The 26859-nt window shown below is 46.4% G+C and overlaps 1 protein-coding gene across 1 annotated transcript in view; it reads left to right on the top strand.

Annotated features, from left to right (window-relative positions):
* Window positions 1-26859, top strand: part of MAN1C1 (mannosidase alpha class 1C member 1) — a 68741-nt gene that overhangs the window by 36128 nt on the left and 5754 nt on the right. Inside the window, 10 exon segments of the mRNA XM_037381877.1 lie at window positions 9167-9282; window positions 11519-11599; window positions 13806-13831; window positions 13833-13894; window positions 18299-18366; window positions 18368-18415; window positions 18629-18640; window positions 20887-20980; window positions 24525-24640; window positions 24829-25048. Coding sequence (XP_037237774.1) covers window positions 9167-9282; window positions 11519-11599; window positions 13806-13831; window positions 13833-13894; window positions 18299-18366; window positions 18368-18415; window positions 18629-18640; window positions 20887-20980; window positions 24525-24640; window positions 24829-25048 — 843 coding nt within the window.

Here is a 26859-nt window from a genome sequence, read left to right as displayed (position 1 = left end):
TTCCAGTACTGACACCTCATCCAAGGTTTTTGTTCTAGGGGACAATTCTGAAAGGAAAAGTGGAAAAAATAAACTGGTGGGAGTGTTTTTGCATGGCCAGCAATGCCGTTGCAGCGGGGAGATGAATGGCTAGCGCAAGGGGCTTGGGATGAACAGAGACAGAAACACCAGGTCAGATAAACTGATGTGATCGAGGGAGGTGGCGAGACAGCAGCTGGTGAGGGAACAGGCCAGTACCCGAGGGGCTGTTTGCTTAGTGTCAGAGGGGTAGCGTGTGCTGTGCAGATGCCTCTTGTTTCTTGTCTTGCTGTACCTGGCACTGAGTAGAACAGGCTAAAACTTCGGTCAATATGCTGCAGCACTATCCCTGAATATGGATTTTTAGATCTTTTTATTTCTTTAATGAGCACGTTGTCTTTATTTCAACTCTTTCTCTTTTTAAACTTGGAGGAAAATGCCTCCTGCTTTTTTGCTGGCAGAAGCAACTAAGGCCCAGAGCAGGCAGGGAGCTCTGGCCAAAACCCCAGATCCTATCTCAGGAGTTCCAGGCTCCCAACCACTTGTTCTGCCTGACCCAGAGCTCCGCAGAGAGGACTGGCAAAGCGTCACTGTAAAGCAGATTTTTCAAGAAACTGTGCAGTGATTTTTCACAGTTTACTTTGTTGCCAAGATAATCCTGAGCTGTGTAGAAAGTCTCTGTGTAGATTTCCCCCAGAATTCGACAGTATGCCACCACCCAGAAGCTGTCTGGTGATGTGGTCTCAGCCAGCTCCCATGCTTCTCGCACAAATCTCTGGATAAATGTCAAAAGTTCAGTCTGGTCTCCAAGCACTATCAATGAGAAAAAGAACCGAAAAGAACAAGAAAAACAGCGTTCAGAGATGGTCGTTTTTCAAACTCCTGTTTTAACAAGGCACTGATTTTAATCAAAGCCAGTTCAATCTTTTGAAGCCTTTGGTACCAGCATAAGCAGAAGAAGGGATCTCAGTGTTTTCAGTTCTTGTTTTGCCCTGCGTCACCTGCACCCCAAGAGGTGAAGATAAATAACCAGTAACAACTGGAATCTTTTGTGCCTCAACAGTTAACAAGTTCATCATGTTTCATAAAAACTGCATCCTAATTTTTATTCCAAACAAGATTTCAGCACTAATTTTTGTTTTGACAAATACGATTTGACATAAGAACAGTGGGAGTCAAGACCTTTCATTTTTGATCTAGGTTTACATTGCACTGATCTAAATTCCTCCCCCCTTTCGCTCTTGCCTTCAATTGTAAACTTGGTTATTAAAGTTAGCAAAAAGCTATTTGAAACTCTCTGTTTGGTAGCATTTAAACAGTCCTGCTATAGGCAAGATTAAGTATGATAGCTTCCTAATGACTTGTGCTGTTCATTTTAAGCATTGGCACAATGCGTTACTGTACAGATTTTTTAAATGGCTTTGTTGAAAATGAAGGATTCGGTTTCTGTTCACTGAGAAACTTCATAAGGGTTTTTTGCCAAATGTCAGGACCAGGTCCCCTGGGTCTTAGTCTCCGTGACATTGGAGACAATATTCCTTAACCTCTTTGCTTGCTCTAGTGCTTTGGCACTGCCTGCTGAATAGGTGTGTTGGTGAGGTTAGTTTGGGCTTCCATCCATCTCCGTGGCAGACAATTCATAACAGCAGTGTAATAGCAACAGCAGGGGTACGTGGCTCTCTAAACACGGGTGATACGGCACAAAGAAGAACTTGATGCGAACTAAACCCTGACATCAGGGAGGTAGTGTTGAAAAGCTGGCGAAGATACTTCTGTCACCTGCTGCTTGGGAATTCTTGCACCATTTCTAGCATTGTAAAGGCACACGCTAAATTCATCATTATTCCTTGCACCTAGGCAGTAAAGCTGGTGAGAGTTGAGACATGGAGACTACCTCGCTGCACGTGATGTATGTGCTATTTTGGCTTTGTGGCAGGGCAGCCACGCTAGATCACACACCTGCAAGCCATCGTGCTTAGTGGCTCCCCAGACAGAGTGACTGTGGGAGTTAGGCATAGCCATTGGGAAAAGGCATTTCTCCTTCCTGAGGAAGAGGGCTATTAAAGACCCCACTCTTAGCTATTCATTTGCTGAAGCATCACTTTTACAGCTTTTTTTAAGGACTCTCAAGGGACAGACTTGCAGCTGGGAGCCCTTCAAGTCTCATATCTGGCCTGTCATACTCCAAGCTGGCTATTTTGGGAAGAGGGGAGTGAAGGAAGGAGACTCTCTCCATCCCTCCCATCACAGCTGCTCCACTTTGTCTAGAAAATCAAACACTTGCTAAGCTGTGGAGGCTGAATACATCCTGGGGTTAGGCCACTTGTTTAGCCGCTGGGAGAAGCAGGTGCAGGTCTGTGTGCTAAGTCTAGTAGCAAAAGGACTTGAAAAGGTAGATCCCGAGCCTGTACATACCTCACTCCAAGGAGGTATTTCATTTTGGCCAAATTCCAAGAGCCTGAGTAACTTCCCACAAAAAATAAAATCCCCAAACCAACAAAACAAAGAAAGAAAAAAAACAACAAAACCAACCCAAAACTAACACAAAACTGATTTTGACAAAGGAGTGCTCTTTGATCCTGAAGAGTGTTATCCGTCAGGTAGGAGAGCAGTTGGACTTTGTAGGAATGGAGCTGGAAAAGCCAGAAGGAAGAGTGAGGGCTTGGTTCAGCTGTCTGAATAGACATTGGAGAGACAATGTCTGAATGGACAATGGTATGGGGAGCATGCAAGGGTGTTTCACAAGATTCTGGAGAGAGGTCCTGAAATGCAAGCTGCTGTACTCGCTGTCCCTTCTGCAGAACAGGTCTGCTGTTCTGCATCCTGCTTCACACAACCCCTCTGAGGTAGGATGAAGGTAAATGAATCGTGCTTTGTTACCAGTGAGTCACTCTGTTGCCTAACGATTGTCTCTTCTCTTGTCAGTGAGTCACTGACACCTTATTAGAGCAGCCTACAGACCCCAGCCCCTGTTCCCACTGGAAGGAGTGTAACGGGGCTTTTGTTTCGACTGCAGCGGAAAAGATGGCATGAGGCTTAGGCCATTTTCTGAGCACAGCAAAAACCACAATCTGTTTTCTGGTGCCAGGGGGACACATTGAAAATATCCTGGATGCTCTTGCAAGTGCTGTGCAGTCTCTTTGGTTTTCATTTTTCTTTCTTCACAGCCTGGTTCTGTCCTTCTTCCCTTTCCTTTCCTAATTTTTGTCCTTTCCTTCAGTCCCTGCTCACTCCTCAGTCATGTAGTTGCTGTTAAGGGAAATCTACCCGGTGCTGTGCATCTCAGCTTGCTATTGTCTGCCCGCAGGGTGCGGAGCATGGAGCAGAGGTTCTTTCAAGCTGAAGGTTTTGACCTTGGCTGCAAGAAGCCATATGAGAAGTTGTGGCTTTCTCTGACGTGACTGTCTTCTGTGCAGCTCCCACAGAGACTGAAGGAGAGCTAAACCCAGGATAGTATATCATCATCTCCCGATAAAAGGCAATTCTTTGATGCAAAAGACTTTGTCTTTTGCTCGGTAGATCATCTTACCTCCTAAAGAGTGTAATCCTGTTCTCTGGGCTCTTTCTAATGGGGGAGCTCAACTGTGCTGTGTGAGCAGTGCCTGGATCAACGTTCTAGCCCGATACAACATGTGGCCAACCCTTGCTATTCCCAGACAAGCCTGGGTTGTAAACATGAGCAGATGCAAAGTGTTCACATAGTTGAATTTTGCATGTGGATTTGGTGGCTCATGGAAGCTTCAGCAAGTTGGATGTAAAAATCTTACTGCTCTACTAATGATCAAACTTGCAGTTTCTGTTGTGTACCTGATGGTGGTATGTTTGATTGGCCTGTTTCTGCCTAAATTGGTGGGTTTGATTTGCAGATAATGGGTAGCTAAAAGGAAGTTCACAGATGCAGCAGCAGTTGCGATTGTTACCACAGTTACACTTAGTCCCTGCTTGGTGCTTTGCGGTGCTTTTCAAGCCTTAATTAGCCCTTACATGTTTGGCAGATGGTAGGGTAGATATTCTCCACCTTTGATCAGCCCTCATGGCCTCCCTTTAAACTATACATTCAGGAGAAAACTGTTCCTTTTTCTCCTCCAGGCAGTGGCTTGCCGGGACGCTGAAGGAGAGCAGGGCCATGGGACATGTGTAAGTGGGTGAACGCTGTGCGTGTGCCAGCGTGCCCCGTCTGTTACTCGTAGTTCCCCCTTTGCCTGGCTTGGAGCTTTTCACCCTTTACAGTCCTTGTTCAGCTCGTGATCAGTGCCACGTATCTCACTTCTTGGCCCTGGGCTCACAGTCGATACAGACCTTCGGGCTGGGGTCAGGGAGCCCCAGGCGGCGGTGGCAGTTCTCTCCTGCCACGTGCTGTGCAGCAGGCTCGGAGGGCTGCGCTTTGCTGCGCCGGGGCAGCCTGGCTGGCGGCTCCCCAGGCAACCCGGCACCTTTTGTACCTCTTGGTTCCTTTGGGTGTTGAGATTGGCATATGTCTTCCAAAGCCTTCCCCCTCTGGCCCCAGTGAACACACACAGACCTCTTCACGAGCCTTTGGAATTGTGTTTTGTCTTGTGAAATCATGCTGCAAGTGGCTTTGACGAACTCCTGAGCGAGCAGGCACCGGGGGCGAGTCAGGGATAGGAACAGAGGATGAGCCCTTCTATTCAGATTATCTACCCCAGACTAGGACAAGCTGCTACAGGCTTTAGAGGATGAGCCCTTCTATTCAGATTATCCACCCTAGACTAGAATGAGCTGCTGCGGGCTTTATCTGTGGTTTTTAGAGACAGCACTACCATTAATTCCCATGAAGGCCTTTCTGAGACTGTATTGCTTGAATGGTCTTGTTCTTCCAGACTGGCATTAACAGCACATTCCCACTGAGGCCGTGGGGGTACGGTGTGCGTACAATGCCATCTCCTCTCCATGGAGTGCTCTATTCAGCACCTTTCACAAGCATTATGTTAATTAATGTAATGTTTGTTCGTGATTTCTGTGGCAGTGTTCACAAGTGAGCGGGTGGATGCTCATTCCTCTGGGTGGGTGGAAGTAGGAACAGAGCAGCCTTGTTGCCTGCATGGATATCTCCATTCTTCTCGTGCACAAAAGAGCAAATACACTTGTGGCTTGGGACGAGGTGGTACGGGCCCTCCTTCAGCTCAAGAAGAGATGAACCTTTGTATTGCTACCATGAGCTGCTGCTTCTGATGTGCTGCTGTTCTCTCACAGAAGAAGCTCCAGGCAGAGGCCCTGCCGCTTGCTGTCACAAGAGCTGCCGTGAAGCCCTTCAGTTAGAAATGCCCCTAGACAAGCATCCCTGCCTTCTGCCTGAGGTCCCAGTTCTTCCCACTGGTCCCAGCAGAGGGTTCCTCTTTCCCATTCAGGATGGTCATAGGCTCTTAGTGGGCAGTTTAGGAGCTGGTGTGGATCCCAGAACTGGGTCCAATAGACACAGCTTCCCTTTTGTCCATCAGCCAAGTGACCTTGCCTCTCCTGAGCGAGGTGTATCTCCACTCCAAGCCAGTTTTGCAGCAGGATGGGGGGAGGGGCTTTTCATAGCACACAGGGCCTTAGATTTGTGGAGACAAGTAGAATCTCAGACGTGGAGTCCTGCTTAAAAGTCATCGCTACCATTTCTGGGTGCTTTCAGAAGGGTGTCTTTTGAGGGTTTCTTAGTTTCTACTTCAAAACTCCCTCAGAGGGAGTACAATAAGGCTGAAACCAGTAATTTAGAGAGGGGAGTGTCAGCAAGAGTCAGAAGTGACAGAGAGGGTTTTGATTCCTTTTCCTTTTGAAGCTGCTTCCCCTTTGATTATATCCCTCACATTATAATGTGTAGATCTGGAAAGGTGATTATTTTTTAACATCTCAAAATAAGCGGCATGTCAAGCAAATATCACCATCTTTACAAATGGGTGCATATATATTGTAATAAGTGTGCTAGGACATGTATAGCACAATCTTTTGACCACTGAATATAATTAGAGCCATTGGACGTTGTATCATGGGCTCTATTATGACCTAATGAAGCAATATCTGAGCAAGAAGGAAGGAAGATGTTCCTGTAGCGAAGAAGTAACATGCCAGTGTGCACGGCGGGGTCAGGGCTGGTCCTAGATGTCCTCTCTGCCCTGGCAAGTGACAGAGACGCAGCAGCAAAGTCCTGATGCCTGGTTTGCCGTCTGCATGGTTGTGGAGGGGAAGGAGGTTCTTTTTTATCATTCTCCTGAGACGGCTGAAGCTGACACGGTAGCTCTTGGTATTGCGATAGACTTTGTTAGCTGCAGGAAAAAAAAGTCAGCCATGCATTTTGCAATTGCTTCAAAGCTAGTTCAGAAGAAAGGAAACATCGACAAGACCCTTGTACAAAACACACAGCCTGCGGTTCTTCAGATACAGAGTGTTTAGGGGAATATTTAAAACAAATGTTTAAAATGACACAAAGGCAAACCAGCAGGGGAGCAAGGTTTGCCCTCCACTTTGTCAAATACAGGGGAGGAAAGCTAAGCAACTCCAAGCTATGCTTTAGCAAAGATCCGAGCATGTTCCTAATCCCCGATGCAATTCATGTGTTTAAAGGCCTTACTTGCTAAAAACATAAAAGGCTCTGTCAATTCAAGCAATATTTTTCACTTCAATTAATCATCCCAGAAAATTGTAACTTTATTGTTTCTTTGTCTCTGTTCAGTTTGAGCGAATCCAACTTTTCTCATTGTCTCTCTGCAGATTATGAAAGACTTTGTGGATTATATCATCAAATTAAATCGAGCCTGTTAGTGTTTCTCTCAGAATATCACAGTAATGGGCTGTGCCTCAGGCAGCATTACTCTTCCTTCTCTTTTTAAAATGTTTGCCGGTGTCTGTGTTGCTCTGAGCTGATGTGTCTCTCCTTGCTAATAGGAAAGTGTATAAAAATCACATCATCATTAATATTGAAGAATCATTAAGGTTGATAAAAGCAGCTCTGACTGTGATGATGATGTTTTTTCGTGGTCACTGCTTTTGGAAAACATGCCATACAAACATCAGCTCAGCTGTTTTTTAGAACCCACCGGTTGATCTCGTGGCTGTTTGACTCCATCTATTGCACTCGTGGAGATAGCTCCAGTTAGATGATCATTTCGCAAGCCTGCAGGAGTAAGTGGATTTCTAGAAGCTGTCTCTGCTGCCTTCATCCCTTTTCCACAGCCCCTGTTTTTGATGCAGACAGCATCCGAAAGCCAGCAATCTATAGTTGAGCAGTAAAGTCTTGGTTGGGTTTTATTAAAGCAATGATGTGCTGACTGGCTGAAAAGTGTCAAAACTGCAATCTTGTAGCATCAACAAAATAAGGCAGGATGCCTTTCTTACGGGAGAGGAATGCTGAAAGCATAAATGAGCCCTGCATGAAACTGGTGGATCTGAGCACGCCTCCTCTGGGGAAAAGGTATGATGTACATCAGACACAATTGCTTTTTTTTCTTAATAAGGAAAGAGCAGAGTCTTAAGGTTCGTGACACATGACTCACCTTTGCCTTCCTCTCGCCTCTGCAGCAGTTCCTTAACAGTGCACCCAGCTGAGTTTTCCTCTCTTAAGCAGAACTAGAATTGAAATAATGCTGAAGGTATTACAAAAGTGCCAAGCCAATCTGAGTGTGCAAAAAAAAGGCTGGGAAAGCTGGGGGAATTTGGGGTAGTATTTTAAAGTCTGTTAGTAAGAGGAAAGAACTGACCTGAGCCAAACTGCAGTCTGTCTCAGGAAAACCCCTGGGCGTAAGCAGCATGTGTGAGTCTTTGCGATTATGCTGGAGACAGAGATGGTAGGGACAGAGCTGGTACAAGCAGTTTTTCCTGCAGAAATAAAACCTGAACCTCATCCAAGCATCTTTGCTGCCAGAGACTCCAAGAGGTCTGACTGTCAGGGGGCGGGTAGGAATGTGGCTGCAACTGAGCGGTGGATGTGTGGGCCCCCACGTGCAGCTTGCTGACAGCACTACAGAGGCAGCTTTACGCCCATGTCCCTGGTGTGTTACATCCGCAGAGGGATGACTGATGATGATTCCAAACTGGAATCTTCCACGTGAGGATTTGTGTTCGCTGACTTACGCAGGAAAGTGACGGCCTTTGTAATTAAAGCGTAGATTTTGAGTCACAGTGTGCTTCATAGCCTTTGCTTTCCAATGCTAGGAATAATTTCAGGGTTCCCTAACAGAAATAGAACTCTTAGCACTGAGATGTTGCAAACCCACGGTTGTTAACATCTCTAGTTTCATTTAGTCTCAACTGCTACGAGATTGTCTGTCTACACACCCTGTATAGTCTTCTTGGCATGGCATGCCACGTCAGTCTGTCTCACTGGAAGTTCTCCTAGAGCCCATTTGCGTAAGACAACACTTGGCACACAGGTTTTTTACATGAATCACATGATTGGTCCAGGTATGTGGTTGGCATTTGCTTTATCTGCATGTGTTCCTTTGCTGCCTGCTGGAGAACATGCTCACAGGGACTGCTATGTTAGCCAAAGGAGGGGAGCTGTCCCTAAAGTCACCTACTCTCTGTTCAGGATCCATTGAGATTAGTTTCAGGTCTCTCTGCCGCCAAATGAAGCTGGGTTTTGTACATACACCGGCAGTGGGACACACTGGGACATGGCACATGTGCAGAAGTACTTTTTGCCCCAGATAACAACACTGCATCAGGACAGAATGATCAAAGTCCTGTCGTGGATGCTTTTGCACAATGAAAATAGAATTTTCTCACTTAGAAGAGGGTTATGCTTGTAACTGGGTTGGAAAGAGGCTGAATTTATGTTTACAGCTGAACAAAGACTAGGGGTGGAGTTGCCTAACCACTTTGGCCAAGACAGGATTGGAAAACAAGACCATGGCTTGCAGTCCTGACTGGTGGCTTGAAGTGTGGACCTTGATCTGTTCCTTGGGGGTGTTCTTTCAGAAATGTCAGCCCTTTGGAAAATGGGCCTTTCCAAAGCAGCTATTTTGGGTAGCAGAACTGACTAGTCCTGTTAGAAGATCTCAGCCTAAACCATGGCCAGTCTGGATCCCATCCAGACATCCCCAGTATTGGGACTGGAAGCTGCTGCCTGTCCCAGCTCCTGAAGATTGATTTAGACCTAAAGAAGACTGCATGAATGGGGCTTCATTGCGCTGTTCTGTTTGCAATGCAGGAGGCCTTCGAGGAGCTACGGTGGTAGACGCCTTAGATACTCTGTACATCATGGAACTCGAGGAGGAATTCCAAGAAGCAAAGACGTGGGTGGAGAAGAGCTTTGACTTGAATGTGGTGAGTCAGTTGCTTGGGAATGCCTGTCTGTGTCACCGAAACAATGTGTGTTTGGCCAGTCCTGATCACAGTCTTCTCTAAGAATCATTTGGGGAGGGGAACTATCAAGTTTGCGGGGGAAGAAACCACTCAACTCTGATTTTTTTTTTTTTTTTTTTTTTTTTTTTTTGAGGCCAAAGGGACTTTGTGATGATTCAGCCCATCTTCTGCCTATACACGGCACAGGGTTCCAGCCAGCGGCCACCAGATCAGACTCAGTGTCTGGCTGAAAACAAGATTCAGTGTTTCAGTGTTCAGTGTTTTTTGTGTTTTGGTCTGGTTTATAAAACCAGCTGTAATTATTAGATATTCCAAGGAAGTTTTGTTCGTTAAAGATCAAGTTCTCTTTCAGCTCAGTTAAATGTCTGCCTGTGATAAGACAAGTTTTCGTTTTACGTGCTATAGATGAAGATTGAAAATGCTGATCTCCTTGCCTGGGCCCTTTGTTGGTATGGCAGTGCTGGGACTTGTGCAGTGGGAGCGTGGCACCACGGCAGCAAAGTGGGAGCACGTTAGTGAGCCTAGATTAGGAAGGAAGGGCATCATCTCCAAAAATGGCCAGAGATACTCACTCTCTCTGGCCCCTGAAGCTTTCCTAGCTACTTCATAGAGCTAGTGTTAGACTCGCTGGGATGCTGGTGCAGCGCATGCCTTGCAATGCTATCACATGTAGGATGCTGTCCTTATCTTGCTTTGTGGCTGAGCCCCTTGCCATAGCTCTGACTGTTGGTCCTCCAGCCAGCTCTTGTATTTGTTGTGGGAGTGCTGATGGGATCTCATCGGTGGCATACAAAGAATGTTAAAACCAGAGTGTAGTTCAAACTTTTATGTTTTTTAATGCCAGCCTAGGTGTCTGTTGTGAAAAATGGTTCTCCCCATGGGAACAATGCATGCATCTGCCTTTATAGAAAAGCATCATTTGGGATGGCATGACTGGCATTCATATATTCATGAAAGGAAGACCACATCTGATAAATTTGGTGAATGCTGTCAGTATGTTACTGAATCGATAAACAAGGGACAAAATCAACTGGGACATAATCTAGCTGGATTTCATAAAAGCTTTTAATCTTGGCCTGGAGAATAGATTGATCAGCAAAGACAAGAATGAATACTATGGATTGATCGGTGGAGTCAGAAAACACAGCAGTGGGAGAGAAGGAGGGAAATTAATTAAAAACTGGCTTTGTACAAGGAACTCTTAATAGTCCAGAAAAGTGAGGCAGGGACTCCAAAGCCCACAAGCTCTGTTTGCAACTGGGTGCCATGATCTGTCTCATGCAATTTCAGTCATCATCTCAAGAAAGCACTTGCTCTGATTTGTAACCTGCAGGTATTTGGAAAGAGCAGGCTAGTGCAAAGGTTCACATGCCCCTTTGCTCGCTGGGAAAGTGCTGTGTTGGTGGAAGATCTTTGTGGGTTTTGGCTTTATGCATTTGCGTGAGGGTAGGAATCATTTATCATGCAGATTCAATGGCCGGGAGCATGTATTTTTTAAAGGCACATTTTGAATGCAATCGTTTTGACATTTGCTGATCATCAGCTGAGTAGGTAAAGCAACGCTTGTTCCAGGTGAGTGGGTTCTTGAGCAATTCAGTGAACCATATCAGTCTGTGTCTGCTGTCTGTGGTGGTGGGGCACGTGGAAATCACACAGTTTTTCTCTCCATAAGCGTGCCCACATGACAGGCACCCTCTAGGCTGTGGTCCTCTCTGAGCCTACAGACAGGTGAGTCCTTGAACGACAGAAAATATCTGCCTAATGTAGGAAGTGCATTACTTCTGTCTAATGCAGTGCCCTCTTCGCAAGAAAGTGGAGAAAATATTTTTTCCATGTGGCTGTACAATTTTCTCTTTAAATGAAACATTTCAAGGGGCAAATTTTTTGCCCTAAACAAACTCACAGCTTTTTGCAAGGCAGAGCCCAAGACAGAGTTGGATGGATGGACAATACATCAGCCCTAACTGATTTACATATTGTCAGCTGGTGATAAATGGGCGGTTTGGTTGTTTCTTTTCTCTTCGGGCTCCACCTGTCACTGTAGAGCAAATAAAGTGCTGTGAGATCTTAGACAAAAAGCTGTGTTACTCTGTGGGTGAGGACTGGGAGACTTAAGTATCTGCCTACAATCTGTTCCCCTTAGCTGCCATTTGTGCGTGCAGACTTTGCAGTCAAGTATATCATTATGTATTTTCAGAACGGAGAAGCATCCTTGTTTGAGGTGAACATCCGCTATATTGGAGGACTGTTGGCCACATACTACTTAACTGGAGAAGAGGTTTGTTTCAGCGGCTCTGCGTGTCTCACACGGTCACCAATAATGAACTGAAAGGATTCTCCAGCAGCTTTTCTCTGAGCATCAGATAATCCCTCCATAACAACAGGCTAAACCTATCATTTTTATGAATATCGAAATGCCACTAATGTTCTTTTAATTAAGTCTCACATAATTACCTTGCACACACCGTGCATGGCTCATTTGCAAAGATCTTTTCTCCTGTGGGCAATTCTAGCAAGACATGTTTTCAGTTGGACACATTGCTCCCCGGTGAAATGCCATTTGCAGCGATCTTTGTCTTTGTACTTGTTCCTTTTTATTCTAAACATAGGCAGTTTTTCATCAAACATCATTCCAGATTCTGCCTTGCACTAAGGAGGGCAACTGATTAGTGGCAAGCGCTCCAAACTCTTCCTGGACAATCTCTCTGCTGCAGCAGTTTCTAAGACCAAGTGCCCTGAGATACAGGGAAGGAGGGTGGCAAACTGCCAGGGCAGAGTATCCGGCCAACTCTTGTGACAAAGTGATACAGCTTCACAAAATGTCCCCTCGCCCAGTGGGCGTGGGCTGGGCACCACAGCCCCTCCGTTAGCATGCTGGAGCAGCCGTTCAGTGGATGCTCCCACCCCCCAGGAGTTCTGGCTAAAGCAGGAGGCTCTCACTTCACTTGCCTTCTTCCTCTCCAGCCTGGTAGAGGCCAGGGCTTAATGCCATAATCTGTTTTATAGTGTGACTGGACTGGAATTTACAGCTGGCAGTAGAGAGATGAAGAGATTATTCCTTTGCCCTGGAAGTCTTAGGCGAAACAGAAACTCTGATTCAAGGGGGAGTTTGGTGAGTGCAGCAGCTGGAAGACTGGCTCTTGAACAAGAGCACAGCTCTCATGCCATACACTGACCGTGGCTGGGTGCTGTCCCACCAAAATAGCATGGGATGGTTATCGCTGCATAGTGGCACCATTGATCTGTGGAGTCACAGGAGCAGCTCTGTCACTTTAGTTGCATTTTAAATGAGTCCAGGAATGACTTCTCTCAGTGATTTCCCTTCAGGGAAAACACTCACAGACTCACTGCCCCAACTCAGGGCCTGTCTCAGTCACAACTTCAACAGGTTTCAGATCAACAGAGCAAAAAGAAACCACATTAAACCAGAAAACTCCAGCGTGACCTCTTGAAGTGCAGTCAGCAGCGATGCTCAGCAGCCAGGGCAGTGCCTGTCATATACCCAGTCAGTGTCACCAGGTTGAAAGGCAAAAATCAAGTCCCCGTCTCTTGCTTTCCCTTCTGAGTCAAACCCCTATCTCCTTGTCAGTGTATCAAAGGTCTGCAAGCCCACAGGAGAGCTCAGGTTCCTCAGGCCTGTATTTTTAGAGCAATAAATTCCTGCTTTCTCAGAACTGCTATGACAGCTTGGGCTGGTATAGGGGGCTAGAGGTAAAAGGTTTGTGCTTTATCTCCTAAGTCACTTACAGGCTTCCCTTGATCAGGGACTAATCTCTGGAGCAAAGATTAGTGCTTCTATCAGTTTGTCCCAAAATAATGGTGCGTGGTGGCTTTGTGCTGCAAGCCACCATAAGCTATAACTGAAAGCCCCAAACTGAGGCATTACAAATGGAAAAGGAGCAGTTTAGCCATGAAACCATGATCCTTCCCGGAAAAGAGTTGCAAGTAAAGGTTGTTGGTTGGAAATCATGTTTTGTTTTACAACAGGACATGACACAAGCTAGGCAAACCCCATTGTAAATCTAACAGTGCTTCACCCTGGAAAGATTTCTTTTGATTTTAATCCAGGCATTTCACTTCCCTGTGTCCTCTGCCACCTGGGAAAAGGGAAGAATTTGTCCCCAAAGAGTACTCTTTGGATCAGTGCAGATCACAGAAATTTGCTGCTGAGGGATTCAGGGTGTTCTGCGCTCTGCAGCTCTGGCTGCCTCATCCAGGCTGAGGTTGGCGGGGGCCTTGGGGCTGGTTTAACGTAGGTTTTAGAGGACATTCAGACAGATACCAAAGTTCAGCCTGGCTTTGGGTTCAGAGCTATCGTGTCACTGGAACTAGGGCAGCAGCATACCTCAGACAGCAGATTCTTGCAGTGCAAGCAGTTTAGGTTTTAATAATGTATGTTTGAAAAGGGATTTGGAAATGAATCACTGTGACCAGTTATAACAAGCAGTCCATCAAATATTTATCCTCTCTTTTTCTTTTAACAGGTGTTCAAGAGTAAAGCTCTGGAACTTGAGAGAAACTTTTGCCAGCTTTAACACCCCCACTGGTATCCCACGTGGCGTCATAAATCGGGCAGGAGCAAGACATACGTCCTTACAAGCATGTCATTTATTACTGATGTTTGTAAAGACCAGGATTCAAGCAGGAACAGCAGCAGTTCCTCAGAGGTGCCCCCTCTAGTGCAGATTCCTTCGAGGTCATTTGTTTTGCCAACTCAAACCAAGAGGTGCCTTGGCAAAGATTGCAGGTGACTCAAGTTAAACCCAGCTGTGTTTTATTAATTTTGGGCTGTCCGCAGTTTCTTCCTCTACCTTGGCAGGGCTCCCTGCTGCAATAGCATTTTCCTCACTCTCATTTTCTTTGAAACATTATTTGTAGTCTGCACGTAGCATGCCGTGCTCTCTGTATTTTTGCAGTGTGCCCAACTAGGTGCATGTGAATTTATCCAGGCTCCATATCTGGAAAAATCGGGAAAGGAACTGGATGGGACTGGCTGACAGTTTTGTTGCTAGCAAGGGGGGAGTATACAGATCCCCTAGTTTTCTCCCTGCCAGCAGCACTCAGCCAGGTGTTATCCTTCACTGAGAGCCACATTTGTGTCAGGTAGGTGGTGTTCTGGTGCTGGAGGGGAGCTTTGAGGCAGCTGGGTTAAATACCTTGCTGAAGGTCTCGGCAAACAGAGGCAAACCTGGAGGCTGGACTCCCAGTTTCTGATTCTCGCTAGTAGACGGTGTTCCCTGCCAAGAAGGGCTTATTGGCTCATTTTGATGCCTGCAAACAAATCCCCCAGGGTAAAAGCTACATGCCGGCTGAAACGGAGACAGCAGGAAATGTGGGTTAACAAAAGCCTTTCATCCTCACCTCTTGCAAAACTCGGAGCAGCAGCCATGAAAATCATTATTCATCTCTTAGCCCAAATCTCCTGTTTGACTCATGTCTCTGTGAAGTGCAAGATTTTCAAATGTTTGGCTCACACTGCTCCATTGCTTAAATATCAATGTCACCCTTCAGTTGCCTTATCTGCACATGATCCCGGTGAAAATTTGAGCCACCACCACGACTTTAAGTGTTTCTTTTTACAGAAGAGACATTCTGCTTCCTCTGTGGCTGACAAAGACTCGGCATAGACTAACCTTTCACAGAAATGCCAAACCCTCCCCTGCCCTTTGTGAAGACAATTGAAACGGACTGTGTCTGCCTAGACATTCCCAAAATGTTTTGCTGATTACCTTGACTAAAAGCAAAGAAAATCAAAATAACACTGAACCTACAATCCAGAACCTGTACTACTGGCTTGAGCTCTGGCTTCAGGGCCCTGAAACTGCTGTGAGGGCTCGGAGTATCAATTGATTTAGGAGCGAGGATGAAACGAGCTAAATCTGTAGTCTTGACTACTGCAGGAACATGATGAACAGCCAAAGGCGATAAACCTGAAGGGGAAGGGAGTTACTCAGTGTGCGATAGCTTGTAGAAGTGGGAGCAGAGGAGAGTAAGGTGATGCAGTGAGGGCATGCTGACCCAAATGTCAGGGCCAAAACAAAGCCCAGAAGAGTTTTGCAAGAAGGAATTCTCTCTCCAGTTCTACTTTTGCAGGGATGTGCTAATTCCAGAGAGACCTCATCATCTCAAAAGGAGGAGACTCTTGCAGCATGTGTAGGCTTTTGTTGGTGGTAGCTTTGGGGGGTGGGTTAAGAATGACATTCAGAAATTTGAAACACAAGCTGGCATTGAGTCAATTCTACGTATACATTTTTGAGGACCTAAAATACAAAGACACCCACCCCCGGCCCAGCTCTTCCCGTAGCCAGCTGGCTTTATCTCTTCCTATCGCCTCACACCACCTTTTCCTCTTGTGTCCCCTCTCTGCTGATGTGCTTCCCTGTGGCCTTTGTTTTCACACAGGCGCTGTATCATCTCTCACACAGGCTTGTTTTCCATCCTGCTGGTCCAACTGCCACGTTGTCTGCCAGGTCCTAGAGTACATTGTCTTCTCAAGCTGCTGCTCTGCGCTCTGCCTGTGTGTTGCACTGTGATTTCTCTCCCGGTGCCTCCTGTGCCAGGTCCCTGGCCCCAGCTTTCCTGCACATCTCCCCAAAACCTGTGCACCTCCAGATTTTTCCTCATCATCCTCTCCTGGTCTCTCTCTTGACTTGGCACCTTTTTGCTGCTTTGAATCTCAGTGAGGGAAGAAGAGAAAACTTCAGTCCATGCTTGCACTAGACAGTGCTTAAAGAAGATGCATTTATCTGGGGGACGGGAAGAGCTCTGGGCATTTTCTTTTGTCTTGAAGACCAAGGTCCTTTTAATGGTAGCTTTCTCCAAGATGTTATAAAACAGGACAGCTGTGAAGGCCCAGTTTGTCCAGTTTGTAATGCTGAAAAAATGTTTCCTGCAGGGGGTCATTTCAGGCTGCTCTTTAACCCGGGGACACATTGCAGACGTACTCTTGTTTCCTCCAGACCACCGCTTCTTGAGTTTTACTGTGATTTGTAACCCAGGGTTTGGGATCCCAACAACACAGTCCTTGCAGGCAGAGCCTGGCTGCATGTTTGGGATGGGAGTTCCCGGGGGAGGGTTGTGTCAGCCGCTGTGACCCCACATTAGCCACTGTCACAACAAACACGGCCCCATTTGGCTGCTACGGAGCCCTCCTCATTTGAGCTAGCTCAGAAGGCAGTTTCTGTTTGTGAGGTCGTTTTGTTACAGTGTCCCTTCAGTGCAGTAAATAAAGAAAGAGGAATTGACTCTTTATAAATATGAGAACACCGTGGGGTTGTTTAGCACACCCATCCCGGCGCCGGCTGCTGCCAGGTTCAGCAGGTAAGTCCGGTGCAGTATTAAATTAATGCCAACGTGAACCTGGGCGCACTGGAGGACCTTTCTGCCTGCACAGGGAGGCTTCTGCCGTCAACACTCGGTGTTATTGGGGTACCCGGTTTAGCCGCATACAGTGTTTTCCAACGCAAAAAGCTGGCGGTACAGCCTCCTGACAGTTTGCAGGGAAGGCTGACGTCTGGCAGTGACTGAGCAATTTGAAACAGCATGAACATATTGCTTATCTAATGGCTCTTTTTGTCTGGAGGCGAAACAAACAGCTCTGGACCTGAAATGGTTTTGCATATATCACACGGAGGGGAAACTTTTGGGGTTTTTTTCCCCCTCCTCAGAAAAATCGTTAGTTTTAGCCTCTTGTAAACCACAGAAACCCTTTTCTTCTAATAGGCAAGCTTTCCGGCGCCATCTAGTGTTACCCCCACCCCCCAGTACTGGAACCTGTTCCCTCACTGGTATCGACCGCAAACAGCGCTGGCAAAAAGATAGGAAAATCAAAGCCGCGTCACTTCTGAGATGGCTCAGCCAAGCATCCCTGGGCCAGCACCTGCAGAGGCTGGTTTGGGAGCAAGGCTGGAGGGCGTAGGACGTTCCCATGTCTGTGTAGATGGCAGAGGTGTGCGGAGCTGTGATCTGTAGCAGTGAGATACAAGAAGTGGTTGAATGTAAAAGCAAATCCAAGGGTGAGGCTGTTGGTGCTTGGAGGAGCCTTTGCACTCCCATGTCCTTTGATTAGTTTTCTTTGAGATTTAAGGGAGAGGTGATGCCCCTCCTCATCCCCAGAACTGACTCATTGGCTTTGCTTCAGTGCTTATTTCTCTCTTTGCATGGATTGGCAGGGTGAGGGAAGACAAACAGAAACTGAGAAGGGATTCCGGTACGTCCCAAGTAGGGGTGGAGGCACTTTGTATGATTGGCTTCTTCAGACAGTGTTTACCACCTTCTGTAGTTTTATGCTGGCCCTCCAGTCTTGCAAGGCACACGAGATGAGCACCGGTGGGGTGTTTTACAGAGCCAGGTTTGTCCGTGCAGATGTTAAGATTCCCCATGGCTTTTCCTTGCAGTCAGGTTTGGCCAGTGGCATCTTTCCCCTAGCACTGGTGTTGCTGTACGCTTTATCCCCCTGCAAGCAAGCCTACAGGGGGAATGTCAGTGTCGGTGTACACACAAAGAGTGTGAGATCTTGTTGAAACAAGGTGCTTAGGGACAGTGTGGATTCTGCATAAAACAGCGGCCTGTTGGACTTGTGGGACATTAAAGTCATGGGCGTTTCTGCTCAAGCTACTTACAGACCTATGTTATCCCAAAGTGTCTTGTGCAGGGCAGGTGTTGGTGTTCTTCCAAAGTTTGCTTTTCAGCTGGTCTGTTTGGGAGGGATTACCCTCCCGCCAAAACGCAGTTTCCCAATATGTGCAGTCTGTGTGTTTGCCCTATCCTAAACAATTACCTGTAACAACTACTGCCCATCCTACTAGACTGTTTGTGTGAGAGTCCTAAAAATCTGTGCACACCTTTACACGGCCTCTGCTGAGACCCTGGGTGTGCACTGTAGGCACGTAACAAAGGCAGGATCTGCACTGGGGCAGGGGGGGACCTCAGGCTTTGGCTGTGTTTTCCTGGCAGTGAAGGCTGTCTTTTCTTCCTTGCAGTGGCATGAGCTGGAGTTGGGGTTGGGCATCCGCGGGAAGCAGCATCTTAGCAGAATTTGGTACCTTTGCACTTGGAATTCCTGCACCTCTCGGAGCTCTCTGGCAACCCCAGTGTTTGCAGAAAAGGCAAGTACTTCCCATCCTGGTCTTTAGTGAATTGGTCTCTTCATACTCCTGGGGTCTGCCTGCAGCAGGACAACGTGGCAGCAAGGTGGTCCTTCTCCCCGATACCAGTACAACTCTGGAAGGAGAAACCTTCTAGAGTGGGACCACAGGTTCAGAAACCTGTGCTTTGCAGGCTGCAGAGGTCACAGGCCTCAGAGCAGCTCACTGAAAAGGTCACAGTGAGCTCTTGTTAGAGATCTGTCATACCCACAGGCCTTGGAAGGCGTTCTACCCAGTGTTTTCTTTGGCCGTTGACATTTGCTGTAGCCCCTCCACATGCCTTTCCATCACCTGCAGCCACCGGGGAGATGGGGACGTTTTTCCCGATGTCTCAGTCATCTGAAGCTTTAGCAAAAACTTACTCAGACAAGGACACAGCCGAAATGAAACCACCTGTTGGATGCAGACTGCAAAGATAATTGTTAATTCTGATATCCTAATGGTAGTGCCTTGTACTTACAGACCTTTTTACACTAAACAGGCATTAAATGTTATGCTCCAGCCAGCAAGATTTCTGCTGAGGTTTCTCGTGTAGGAAAGGCCTGACAGTTGACATATTGGATTCCTTTTGTGTAACCTGTAACTGAAAATCTATTAATATTATACATTACCTTGAGCTTTTTTTTTTTCCACAAGTGATCTTGTAACGCACGTGAGAGCAACTTAATAGATATGCTGTTGTATACCAGTAGGTCATTAGCTTTCGCTGCACGTCCCTGAGGAACCAGCTTTGAGGGAGACAAATTATTCCAGTTAGAATCCAAACTGCCCCCATGAGGCCAGAGGAAATGGGGCCTGTCCAGAGCCCCACGGTGGGCTGAAAGCAGACAGTGCTACTAGGATTGCCGATAAAAAGCTCAAAACGATACTTTTCCAGGATATGTCCACTGCAGGTCTGTCAGTTGCGAAGCAAGAAGAGAATCTGGAGAAGAGATGGGAGAGAAAGAGAAGGAAGCTAGGAAAGTAAAACGGAGAGTAGGATGAAGTGTGTGGAAAGCAGTAAGGGTGGGATTGGCAAGAGGAATGTCTCAGAAGGGTGAGCGGGAGAGAAAAGCAAAGGGTGAAGTAAAACTAGAAATCCAGGAGACTTTTCTGTAGGGAAGATAGACTGGTGACTTGAAATAAAGGAGACAAGCTAAAGATTCTTGAGGATGGTGATAATGATAAATTGCTCAGGGGAAGGTGGAGCTGAGAAAAGACCAGTGAAGGGAACAGTGGTATGGAAAGAAAACGTGCGCAAAGGAAATGCAGAGGCGGTGGGGGCAGAGGTGAGCACTGAAAGCACAAGGGCAAGAAGATGCACTGTTAAAAACTACGATTGCATCCACACTTCAGGTTCAAACTGAGGTATTCTGAGGCAGGGTCAAGCCTCTGTCCCCAGCCTAACATGTTTTCCTCTTTGCCTCCTAAGCCCATAGAGGGGTAAGGGCAGAACCTTTCTAATGGATTCTCCTGAGCTGAGCGAGCCTGATGTGTCACAGAACATGTATTGAATTCATCCGAACGCCCTCTGAGAGAAGAAACGTAGGATGATGTGGGCTCAAACACCCCTTCCTGGGGGAAATTACTTCAGAGGAACAGATCAACTCATTAACTTGCAGCTTGGGACTTGTGTGATTTTAGGAAGAATAAAGTCCATCTGTGTCTTTTATTCAAACTTGTCATTAATATGCCATGCTACTAAACTTCAGTAAATATTATGCAGCCTGACGACTTACTTGGAAGCACCAACTTAAGTCTGTAGCCAGCTTTTGGCGTACAAACTGTCTAATTTTATAAAAGGTTTAGAGTGCATTAGCTGCTCTGTAGGTTATAATAGAATATTTATGCTGCATACCATTTAACTTTGTCCCTTATGGGAAAGGCCTATTGGATTTAATGGGGGTGAAACCAAGGGAGGTTTTAGAGAATAAGTATGGCTGTTCTAGCATATTAAAGGAGCTGTCTGTTGTTGAAATTAAAGGCCCCAATTCATCATGTTAAGTGACCACATGGTGAATTTAAGTACTGTGTGAGTCACTCATCCCTGCCACTCCTTTCCCTTTGGATCATGGAAAAAAATCACCCTCCACATCTCATACATTTCCACCCAGATCCCAAATCCTCGGGATTGCTTCTGGACCACTGTTGGCAAACTGCTTCCACTGCTGAACTGGGGCCTTTGCAGGGTTTTTAGAATAGTTTCTAAAATCCCACAGAGCTGAATAAAGATTGTGCTGAGGAGTCTAGCTCAAAGACCTCTCACTGGAGAGCAATGTCGTTGGGTTCTGCTTGCATGATGATTCACGACGTTACAGGCTGCTGTTCTTGTTCAGCCAGGGATCAGCACTGATGAATTACAGAGTTCTCAGTGACAGTGCAAAACCGTCCGCTTTTTCAGCGAAGAAGTAACATAGTTCTTGTCTCTCATCTCTCCTAGGTGATGAACATCCGCAAAGTCCTGAACAGAGTTGAGAAGCCGCAGGGCCTTTATCCTAACTTTCTCAGCCCAGTGACAGGGAACTGGGTGCAGCGTAGGTATCACTGTGCGTTCGGAGTCCTGCCTGGAGCATTTCAGTCTTTCCATTATTCTTTAGGAAGCATAGCAACTGTCAGAGAAGCAAGCCAAGAAAACGTCTTGTCAGGCAGCCCGTTATACATGTGATTAGATAATGCAACCCGATTTGTAAGAAGCAATGTAGTAATTGCGCACTTATTCCATCAGCCTTGTTTCCAGCTGAGTGTCTCACCTCCAGAGAGAATTAGGGCCTCTCTTGCACAGGGGAGGATAATGGTACATGGTTCAGCACACAGATATTAGAAATCAGCACATCTTTTTAAGACCTCATCCTGCAGTCATCACATAGCCCACAGATCTACTTGGGAGTTGCCCATGAAGGCTGGGAGCAGAACTGCGATGTGATTTACTTCCCGAGTGTGCTGCAGCAAGTGAGGAACCACCTGGAGAGGCAGAGGGCTTGCAGAGTCTTGGATCCCCCTAGGATCTAGGGACGCATTCTCTTGTGTGCGTGTGTGTACCTGTTACCATGGTACCTCTGCACAGTGCAATTTGGTGCAAGAAGGGTGAGACAAGTATGTATTCTTTTCTTCCATCAGGAAGCCAGCACTGAAGACCTGGGCATTAAGCAGATACTGCTCTGATATGAAAGAGGTACAATAACCAGGAAGGAGCTTGGGATTAAAAAAAAAAAAAAAGGAAATACTAGAAGCAGTGTATCCAGGAAAAGATTATATGCTTTCCTGCTTCATGCACGCAACCACTTCCTTACCCAGAGACCAGACCCATCTTTTTGTGCCACCAAAGGGCAGAAGCTTGCCCTCTGGTAGGAACACGAGAGGCTACTTCTGCTGCTGTGCCCTAGACCTCTGACCTCAACTTTCCACTCTGTTAAGGATTTGCTTGTTTTGGAAAGGGAGGGTTGCTGGATTTCGTGTTTGTCTGTCCCAGAAAAGAAAAGTCTCTTTTTGCAGAAGCTGTTCTTAACCTGTCAGTGGATTACATTCATATTGTTTAAGCAGTTTTCTTTGAGTCGTTTCATTACCTGCTGTCCCCGTGTCTTGTTGCCCTGTTTGCTCTGCTAGATCACTCCAGACCTTTCTAACTACTGTATTAATAGCTCTGATTGTAACTGACAGACAATTGCATGGCTGCCATCATCTGAGACAGTGAGAGAGCTCTAGCTGTGAGCAATCCTTGACCTTTAACTGCCACATCAGCACCTCTGATGGCAATCAACAGGGCTTGGCTTCAAAGGTGTCCCAACAAAGCATCTTGGATAGTTGCAGTTGTCCCGTTAAACCAGAGCTGTCCTTTGTTGCCATTGAGGAAGAATATAGTCTTCTGTGTTTGTCCCATTAATTGATCTTCAAAATTATCTTAATCCCTTTGTAAGCAGGTTCAGCTTCCCCTCCGCATTTGTCTCTGCAGAATTGTTGCAATATGTTTCACTTGAAAAGCTAATCTCCTGTCCCCCCACTTACTGCACCCCTGAGATGCCATTTTCTTTAAGTTATTTCCAATGGCAGCCAAAGTGCACATTTTTCCAGACACAAGCCTTAGTTCTGCCTATTCATTGGTGCTGAGAGAAGTGCCTGTCTGTTGCCATAACTGAACATTACGGAATCTTTGGGAAACTGTGTTCTTAATTCAGAAGGTTAAAATACTCAGCTTGATACTCAGTATTCAGCTCTTCTGCCACTAATTTCATTCTATTTATGTCTGCAAATTTTACTTCATTGTACTGACCTGCTCCCACCCCTTGCTGGCGTATAGAGGGGCCTGTTGCTGGTTCTCAGAGCTTATTAAAAGTAGCTTCTGATTACTTGTTCTGGGATAGGCTGATTTATGCCCAAGGACTAGAGATAACCTCTCTCCTAGACTTTTCACGTCACGAGGGCTCATGGCACAGGCTGTTTGTGGCAGTTCTCGTATACGACCTTGCAGTCTGAATCCGTATTCCAGTGAGGGAAAAGACTGATCAGCCTCTTCTGTGTCTCCAATACTGCTGGTGAGAAATAGATTAGGACCAAAGTAGGGAGGCAGCTGCAGCCTGCCACAGAGATGTTCCCTGTAGATGCCAGGCTCTCATTTTCTCTCTGGTTATTAAAGCTCTTTGCAGGAAGCTGTTTTTCTTGGAATTGCTGTGATTTTCTTAAAAGGTGTATCTTTGACCTGGCTGAATGAGCAGATCTTCTAAATGAAGAGGCAGTGCTGCACCTCTTCTGAGTGCAGTTGTTACCTTTAGAAAATTAAAGCACAGTCCCCTGCTGAAATAAGAGATTTGTTTATGCAAAGTGCCTAGGAGGCAAATGCTGGCAAAGCTGATGCCATATGGAAAGCAATTACGCACCAGAGCTCCTGCTTTGGTGATTTTATGAATGACACACTTAGGATCACAGAGCTCCTCTTTAAAGACAGGCTGTGCAGCCGGTGTTTGCAAATAGTCTGTCCTCTTTTTTCTGAATTCATGCATCTAATCTCATTGTTTTGCTATGGATTATTCTGGATCATTGGACACACTGTATCAGGGTATTTGCTCTTCAGGTCGGGAAAATGCATGGCTGTTGATCTGTTGGTAGGATTTAGCATTTAGAATAAGCCTCAGGACTTTATATGTGTACAGTGAAAGGGAAAATAAAAATCTGAACAGCTAACTCTGAAAACCCTGCCGCATCTGCTTACATTTAAAATGAGGATGTGCAGACACAGAGGGGACACTGTTAATTAACAGGGATGGTTCAGTCCATGGTGGGTAATTTGTCTTGTTCTTCTAAAAAGTGGAATACTTGGCCATTTGAAAGAATGAATGCTGCTTTTCCCCCTGTGGTATAGTTTAAAAATAAATCCATCCAGCAGTTCCCCCGGCAGAAACCTGCAGCTGTCATGCCCATTTCGCAGTGCAATTCTTTAGCATCCTCCTGTAAGGTCATAGCATTGTGTACTCTGAACAGATAGCCTTGAAAATCCGATTTCTGCAGAAGAAAATATTCAGTGCACATCCTTGTACCTGACTTTATCATTTCAATACGCCAACAACACCAGCCTCCCCAGGGCACAGAGTCCCACCATGAGCTAGGAATACAAATGGCACGCTCAAGAGGTCCCTACAGCAGCCCCCTGGCAGCTGTGCGTTGATCCACAGGCATCCTCCCTCTCCTGAGGCAGGCAGGCAGCCGCTCAGTGGCTTCATATAAGCAGAGATCTATCAATACCTGCCACTGCTTTTGGTTTATTAGGCTGAGATTTGTGATGATTGCTTCATGAATGGGAAGCTTCTTTAAGTTGCAGTAGAAATAACTGTTGCAAAAGAAGACCTCTGAATAGGTTTGGTCAGGGATACTCATGCTTTTTAAAATGACAGAACATTTTTCTTCTGATTGCGCTTTCCACCTTTCATCCTTGTTTGAAAAAGAAATGCTGCAAGCTTTCCCCAGGAAGCTGGAAAAAGGAAGGAGAGAACAAGGGCGTTAAATAGGACATGGTTGTTTGCTCTTTGTAAAGCAACTGCTGACTGTATATCATGAACCTGAAGTTCCTTTCTGACTTTCCCTCTACAGACCACGTCTCCATTGGGGGGCTTGGGGACAGCTTTTACGAATATCTCCTCAAATCTTGGCTGATGTCAGACAAGAAAGACTCTGAAGCTAAAAAGATGTACAACGATGCACTAGAGGTAAGGAGCAGGTTGCTGCTCTGTATTTTTGGTGGGGGACACTGTTCATCAGAATGCTCCAGGAAAAATGTCTTTGATCTTTCAGTTTCCTTGGTATTCACTCCTGTCCACTAAGTATCTTGAAATGCGTAGGAAGTTATACTTGCTGTCCATTAAGTATCTTGAAATCCTGGCTTTCATCCCTTTAGGCAATAGAAAAGCATTTGGTCAAAAAGTCTGCTGGAGGATTGACCTACATTGCTGAATGGAGAGGTGGCATCTTGGATCACAAAATGGGCCACTTGGCTTGCTTCTCGGGGGGCATGATAGCACTTGGAGCTGAGCACGCTGGAGAGCAGAGGAAGCAACATTACATGGATCTGGCTGCAGAAATAACAAACACATGTCACGAGTCTTATGCACGCTCAGGTAAACCTGTGGGCTGCGTAGAAAGTGTTAGTAAGGGGTCACCTACAGCCGTAGGAGACTCAGCTTTCGGGTGGCCGTGGGGTTTGTGGGTCAGCAGCCCCTGCATCCCTGTGTATGTCTCTCTTGTCTTTTCGGAGATACCTAGAAGAGAAAGCAGCATGTTTTACATGGCAGACAGCTGGAGCGGAGGGACAGGCAGATGAGCTTCTGTGGCAGAGCTGGGAAATGAACGCAGAGCTGGATCCTGGTCCCGCCTGCCAGCCGCAGAGCTAGCCTTCTCCCAGCAAGACTCGAGTTTGAGCCTATCCTTTCACATCCTTCGCAGACAGGAAGGGGATTAGCAGAGATTAATTGCAAGGTGTCCCACCATATGGAGCAAAGCAGCTGAGAAGCCCAACAGGAGAGTGTTGGGAGATTGCAGCTGTCGGTAGGAACCAAAAAAAATGAAGTTACTCGGCCTCTCCTGGCTGTCTCAGCAGAGGCTGGCTAAGTCTTTCTGTTTCACAAGTCCAGTAAAATTTGTTTCGCCACCCTGTGATCAGTCGGCGCTTTGGGAGCAGTGACTGGTGATGAATGAGAAACTGGGGTTAGTTCTCTGCCTGCAGGGCTTTCAGCAAGATGAGCTTGCTGTGGACACCGCTCCTTTCTTTGTAGGCATCTCTGTAGCTCTTCTGAGACTGCAGGCAGTGAAGCAGCAGTCTGCTTGCCGGGACCCTGTCAAGCACAGGTCTGTCTGCACTAACTGTTCCCAAAAACTGTTTCACACCATCACCACATTAGCCAGCCCATATTGGCAGCTGGTGTCCAGCATGTTTGCCCAATAAACTTCAAGCTAGCCTGAAATGATGTTTTCAAATAACTCTTTTTTTTTTTTTCCCCCGCAGCACTTACAGAACTAAAAACAAGCCACCCGAACTAATAACCCTCTGGTTGTGAGTGCCTGGAGCAAATTTTCACCTTCAGCAGTATCCATCAGCATAGAAAGGACAGGAGCAAGCCTGCCCGCACTGGTTACGGTGCTGTCATTTCAGCCAGCTCATTGTTTTGCAGAGAATGTCTGTGCATGTCACTCTGGCTCTCAGCAAACAGTCCAGCTAGCAAACACTGTTAGGTCCCCAAACAGACAGGAGGGCCCAGGGAAGGTGTGCAAAATATTTAGAGAAATAAAATGACTCCCTGAAACACAGCCATGTGGTAGACACGTGGGTGCAGCAAGAGAAACCTTGTGGCATGTTAATAAGCAACCTCTGTGCTCAGTGTCCCTGTTTTTCGAATAGGGAGAGGGCTGGTGTTGGAGTAGGTGGGGTTGAGTGCTAGCTAGTGCTTCCAAGAGATGGAGATTCTCATGGAAGGGAGACTCAAAAAGACCAAAGTACTGTTTGACCTTGATCAAACATTTGATCTATACATATCAGTGGAAATTGCTTAAGCCTTCCCCATCCTCCTGATGTCTTCTTCTCAAAGAAGTGGACCAGAAGGAAAGGCAGAAGATGTGATTGCCGGCCCCAGGTGGCACTTCTTATCAGCCTCCCTGCCACAGCGCAGGTGAAGTGGCTCAGTCTGGTGGGCTGATAATTGTGAAACAAACCCCCTGCCTGGGAGCAGCGTACCAGTATCTCTAGGACAGCAGGGTCAGCTGCATGGCTAGATTTTCCTTTGAATGTGTTTTTTTTCTTTGAGGCTTTACAACAGAATCTTGCCCCTCTGTTCTTTTCTCCATCTGGGTTCTTGAGTTTGTCTTCGGTGATGAAACTCTGCTCTCAGGGTCAAGGACAGTGCAGCTCCTAGGAGCACAGCACAGCAAAAAAAGT

This window comes from Falco rusticolus, chromosome 3, assembly GCF_015220075.1.
Source record: "Falco rusticolus isolate bFalRus1 chromosome 3, bFalRus1.pri, whole genome shotgun sequence".
Lineage (NCBI taxonomy): Eukaryota > Metazoa > Chordata > Aves > Falconiformes > Falconidae > Falco > Falco rusticolus.
The sequence above is the reverse complement of the archived record's forward strand: the minus strand, read 5'-3'. Positions and strand labels throughout refer to the sequence as shown.